This window comes from Nothoprocta perdicaria, unplaced genomic scaffold (assembly GCF_003342845.1).
Source record: "Nothoprocta perdicaria isolate Ctin4 unplaced genomic scaffold, notPer1 scaffold_329, whole genome shotgun sequence".
In the NCBI taxonomy this organism is placed as follows: Eukaryota; Metazoa; Chordata; class Aves; order Tinamiformes; family Tinamidae; genus Nothoprocta; species Nothoprocta perdicaria.
This window is the reverse complement of record NW_020455565.1, coordinates 41,860-47,859: the sequence shown is the minus strand read 5'-3', so window position 1 is coordinate 47,859 and position 6,000 is coordinate 41,860. Positions and strand designations below refer to the sequence as shown.

Sequence of the window (6,000 nt, the reverse complement as noted above, 5' to 3'; positions counted from 1 at the left end):
GCGGCGCGCGCCGTGGGGCCGCGCGCCGTGGGGCCGCGCGCCGTGGGGCCGCGCGCCGTGGGGCCGCGCTGCCCCACCGCCATGGTGCTTGCTGGAGTGAAGGTGCAACCGTGCCCTGTGGTGGCGCGGGGGGAGATGTGTCCCGCCGTGCCTGTAGCCGGATTGACGTGCCAAGTGTGTCGTCTGCTGGGGTCAGCGGTCATGCTGCGTGCTTTTTAAAAAGTTTTATTTGAAAAACGCAATGATAATTTTAACTTTCATCGTTTAAACTTTCCTGTTTTACCTTGATTCATCTTTAGATGATGAACTGCGAAAAGAGGGGATATGTCCTTACTGCTTCCAGTGGCTCGTTCCGGATAACCACCGTGTACGTCTCAGACCGAAGATGAAGGTGACTCCGCGGATAGAGAGGGTTCTAAGACGAGAGGCGAGGAACCATAAACTCAATATGAAGCAGGCAAAGCTGTTGAGAAAGTACAGGGACTCGAGAAGTGTTTTGGTAAGGGTGTTTGCTTGGAATCACAAAGTTCCTAATATTTCCTTGAAACCTTTTCATTAGCACAGCAGGCATGATGTGCAAGTCATCCACTTGGAAGTGGAGCTCACACCTACGCATCTCCCTTCCTTCATGAGTACAAAACTCTTCCTTTCTTTTGGGGTAGATTCTGTTCACATTCACAGTCAACACTGGTGGAAATCTATCCTCCACGCCAGTGAGATCAAGAGCACAATGGTATGAACAGACATCCCTTATTTCCCTTCCCCTAAAAAAACATGTCAGCAAAGGTATACAAACAGCACTGCCCTTCCTGTGGTCTTTAGCAGCATTTCAGACATGCTCTGTAGGCATTCAAGATCTTGCTTAAAATTAAGAAATTTTTTTCCTACCAAGAAACTTGAGCATTTCCACTGTCAGTGTTTGCATTAGTTGTTGTAGCTTTGCAAAAATGGCAAGAATGTCAGAGTTTGCCTGTTCCTTTTGTCTTATTTGTATGAATATGGTAAAACTAGAACCAGGCATCTCTGCTACATGCAAAGCCTTATTACAGTAATGTAAATCCTTACATTGCTGTGAATCCCCTAGAAGACATTCCTAAGAATTCAAATGTGCACCGAAGATAAGGCTTTACTTAAGTCAGGTTGTTTTTACCCTTATGTTTCATATCAAAAGAAGACTTGATTGATGTCAAGACTGACTTTAGTCACTTGAGTGACTGAAACATCTTTTTTTTTTTTTTTAGTTGTATATGTGGTTAAAAGTAACTAAATTTAAAAGCTTTACTTCATTTATATCCATAGACAATTATAAGGAAAACATTTTATCTTTTTATGAAATAGCAGCCTGTTTCATGACAGGCCTGACAGTTAATGGTGTGTTTGACATGTTCTCAGATAAGAATCTGCTGATTTGTCAAGTAATATTTGCAGAACTAAAAGTGATCACAGAGACAATAACACAAAAATGAAACTCAGGAAATACAGATGTCATCTGTATCTGTCAGGATAAAAAAAAGCCTTAGCTTGATACAGCTCCTTTGGCACTTCTAACTGTAAATCATTGTAGTACAGGAGCAGCAGCAGCAAAAAAAAAAAAAAAAAAAAAACACAGAAGCTGCAAGATTTGCTTTTAGTTCTTATTTTTTTCTTGCTGTAGAATTAATAGACTTTAGAGTACATACGAAGAACGATCTCTTCAGACAGCATTGTTTTAGGATTGTCTTACAGAATTACAAAGGGTTCTTAGATTTACTCTGTAGTGGTGGAATTCATCAAATGCTCTGTGTTTCCATATGAGTAGTTTACAATTCAGTTTAAATAGGTTCAGTTTAAACTGCATTTATGTTCTGTTTACATTTGTGCTGTGGGTTATGATTTAAGTATTATGGATATTCAGTATTTAAAATACTGTCAGGAACTGATAGCTTTCAAAATCAGCAATGTAGATAAACTATAACCTATTACTTGAGACTTGCAAGGTGAAACTTCAGGAGTGGTTGAGAATTATGCCCAGCAACAACATGACAGGTAATGCATGTGATACCTTTCTTAGCAAGCAGGAATATCTTGATCTTCACTTGAAAGTCATAAAAAAGTATATAACATTATAAGCTATTTCAGGACTCTTAAAAAGATGTAGTTATCTGTATATGCTGTTCAGAGAGTGGAAACTAGTTGGGAAAGTGCATTTCAATGACTCCTGAATTGTGAAGTGTTGACCTCCGTTTATATTCTCTGCAGTAGCACACTGTCATGTGATACTGGATTTTATTTTCTTCTTACGAATTTCATTTAGAAGATTAAAGACACATTGATAGCTGAAATGTATAAATACTAATCTTCTTAGTTTGTGAGTTTAACTGATGTCTAGAGACAGCCAAGAGCTTATATGAAAATATTTTATTTACGGACTTTTAAAGGTAATAATTTTAAAGGAGTCTGAATTAAGGTGAATTTGCACACTGTGTAATGAAGAATGTTTAGATATTGATGTTTTCTAAACAGCTTTTTTTTTTTTTAAGTTTTTTTTCTCAATATGACATTGAATGAACCAGAGACATTTATCATGTAACTATATTTTTCAGCCTGTGTAACTGTATTTTAAAAAGTTGTCTGTTGGAATTACCCTCATTTTTCCTAGTATGAGTATTTGCCATGACAGTGAGGGGCATTAGGAATATCTGACAGTCTCTGTCACTGTCTAACTATCTATTTTGCTGCAAATCTGTAACATACTGTGCTGCTGTGTTCCCTGCAGTCTAGAAGTAGACAAAAGAAGACAAAGTGCTCTTTGTCTAGAATTTTCACTGTTTTGTAGTAAGTATTTTACACCAATAAAAAGGCTCTTTGTTTGATGAGACTTGCTGTTATTAGTTATGGATGTTTATTTTTGAGGTTTTAGTATTATAAATATCTTATCTCAACATTCCCTGAAAGTTTGTAACATAACTTCATTGGGAGTTGAATACGCTTGATGAGTTTTGATCACTTTGTTTATGATATTTTTTGGTGAAATACAAACACCACTAATGTAAATTCAGATAGTTCAGGTGCTGCTTCATCATTACGTTCTGCTGAGGTTGTTTTTCATAGTTTGCAGCATCACATATTTGCATTTAGATTTAAGGCCCATATGAAACCTGACTGAAAATACTAGACATAAAATACATGTTCCTTTTTTAATCTCTATGTTTCACTTAAGCAGACAGTTAACCAGTTGGGCCGGTGTCATGACATTCAGAGAACAGTTTGGATAGTTCTTTACAGTGGCTTTCTAATGTGAGGAGGAAAGATTGTTGTAATAGCTGATAATTCCTTCTCTCTCTCCACAGCTGGTTACTTGCAACTCATGCAACAAAACAACAAAACATTATGGTAATAGCAGAGATTTTCTGGCTACCATGACACACCATTCTGGTACTCCAACCATTACATCTGGCTTTAAGACACCAGATCGTAAAATTCCATCTGTAAACAAAATGACACCTGCAAGCTGCAGCAGGTCTGGATCTAAAGGAAAGAGTCCATCATCACTTCCCAGGTATGTTTTTCTTTCCTATTTAAGGGACATTTTACTGGGTAGGACATGCTACTTGTTGGAAATGTATGTATACAGGACATACTTCCTTGGGAAAGGAATTCATATTCCACTCAATGGCATCAGATTAAACCAATAGTTAAATTAGATTAATCATTAGTATAATCTAATTATTAATTAATTAATCTATTAATAATCTATTAGATTAAGGATTGATAGTAAAATATTTTCCGTAATGATATGAATAAAGAGATCAGCTTTGTAACCTTTAAAAACAAAGATTGTGATGAAAAGTGACCATGTGTAAAGAATGCACAATTATGCTATTGTGTAACATGATTCAGTTTAAATTTTGCATAAGTCCTAACTGCTCACTTTCATGTGAAAATACACTACTTGAATTAAAAAGTTTCACCCATATGTATTTTTGCTTTCATACATTTACTTAATACTATTTGTAGTATCTCACTTTTAAGATACTTGAGTGTTTTATTTTTCAGAACTTACGTACCTGGACAGACACCAAACAACTCTTTTTCGAAGACTCCCCGAAACTCCAAATATCGCTTTTCTAAGCTAAAATGGATGCTTAATCTAGAAGAAAAAGAGGAAAGTCAGAAGGCAGATTTGAAAACCTTCTTAACTTTACTTTAGTTATTCATTATTGCAAAATAATACAAGTTACAGCAATAAATATTTTCCCAGGTGGGGTAGATGAGCAAAATTTGTGATTTCTTTAAAACTCAGGCTAGTGATATTTATTGTATAAGAAAAAACATGGGTTTTAGAAGCAAGCACTGTTTCTGTGGGGTCTGGCTGCCTGCCAAAGAGAAATAATCAATCTAGTATGTTTGGGAATCTTGAGCATGTTTTGCAGTCTCCAATGGCCCAAGAATTAAAAGTCAAAATCTATTCTTTGAGGAAACAGACAATACCGGGCCCACTAGCATACCACTTTCTTCCATTTCCTTCCCCTAGTTTTAAGATAACGTATCACAATAGAACTTAAAAAGATCTCATCCTTGCCATGTTTGAGTTAAAAAGGGACACTTCAGTTGAGAAATTCTGCAGGTGCAGTACGTTGATGAGATCTGCTTTACTGTCCTGTAGAGTCACTATCTTTTGACACAGTAATTTAAATGTTACTATATAGTCAAAGGTAACAACTTACTCTTTAAGATAGCACTCATTCCCGCCCTTCCCCCAGCCAATTTTAATGTGAATAGGCCAAGGTTTAAGTGCTCCTGTACTGTCAAATTTTGCATTTTGAGTTCAACACAGGAGATGAGGACAATAGAAAGCCACAATGCAGGATGGAGCTTATAGCTTGCTCTGCATACAGTGTGCAGCAGGACCAACATAAATCGGCAGGCTTGAAAGCAGTCAAGGAGTGGGGGGAAGTGAAGGAGGTTGCAAAACCTACTTACTATCTCAAAGATTGGCATATAACCTTTTTATTATTTTCTAACCATACACAGAACAATTTTGAAGGATTTACTTCAGGTTTTCTTATATGCAGGTAAGATCAAATTAACTACCATTTTAGGACTGAAACGTGGACCTTGAGGTTGCACTTTTTTCTGATGTTAAACTTGGTATGAGTTTATCTGTTATTTTTATCATCAAGTATTCTGAAAATACTTGTCTTGTTCATGGAGTTTGTATATTAAAAAAAAAGTTTGAAAAACAAGTTTCATAATAAATTTTTATATTACATGTGTATACTTATGTTACATTATTGCTTAGACTTTCCATGAAAAGGGCCTGGGCTGCCAGTAAAGTTAAAGGTGCATCAACGGTAATTTCTTCTAGGTCCCACAAAGAGTGTGCTTTTTGAGCATATCTCCTAATTGTTCCTGTGTGCTTTACACAACACTGTGGTCTCAGAGTTCATGAAATACCTTCCTTTTTGATAATACCGGGAATTATGGATAAAAGCACAGAAGAGACACTCCAAGGGTACGATTAATGTGCTCTAATTGCTAACAGGCAGTCACACTAAAGTTAGCCTGAAGTACAAATCTCTAAGAAAATGTATTGCAGATGCCAAATCTGGAGCATCAGCTGTGCTGCTTTCCAGAATTACTGTTAATGCACGATGCTACTCATTAATGTAGATTCACCCTTAGACACAAAAACACATCTTTTTCTTCATAATTACCTGACATGACATGAAAGTCCAGATGCATTCCTAGAAGGGGTCACTGTTGCAAGATATCACAATGACCACCATGGAAGAAAAAAAGCTTCATTCAGTGTGCATCATTCTTTGTTCATGTATGCATCATTCTTTGCTCAGTATGCTTCACGATGATGTGCAGCAATGACTTCAAGTATTTTATGTTAGCTACTTTTATGTTATACCCCTGATAAGCTCTTTTTCTGTTATTGCACTGTCATAGAATCGCTATGTTGAAAAACATGTTTTGCAAGTGTTATATATGAAAGCTGTGCAGTCTTCAGCA

The 6,000-nt window shown here is 36.6% G+C and overlaps 1 protein-coding gene across 1 annotated transcript; it reads left to right on the top strand.

Moving 5' to 3' along the window:
• Positions 1 to 176: 176 nt before the first annotated feature.
• CUNH18orf21 (chromosome unknown C18orf21 homolog) lies at positions 177 to 5,177 on the top strand. Its single transcript, XM_026043294.1, has 4 exons — positions 177 to 191; positions 300 to 499; positions 3,330 to 3,538; positions 4,036 to 5,177. Exons 2-4 carry the CDS (start codon positions 386 to 388, stop codon positions 4,187 to 4,189), a joined length of 477 nt encoding a protein of 158 aa, XP_025899079.1. The 5' UTR covers positions 177 to 191; positions 300 to 385; the 3' UTR covers positions 4,190 to 5,177.
• The last annotated feature ends 823 nt before the right edge of the window (positions 5,178 to 6,000 follow it).

Coding starts and splice junctions, on each gene's coding strand:
- CUNH18orf21 (XM_026043294.1), top strand. CDS start 386: ATGAAGGTGACTCCGCGGATAGAGAGGGTTCTAAGACGAGAGGCGAGG. Junction 500..3,329: donor GGGACTCGAGAAGTGTTTTG/GTAAGGGTGTTT, acceptor CTCTCTCCACAG/CTGGTTACTTGCAACTCATG. Junction 3,539..4,035: donor AGTCCATCATCACTTCCCAG/GTATGTTTTTCT, acceptor TTTATTTTTCAG/AACTTACGTACCTGGACAGA.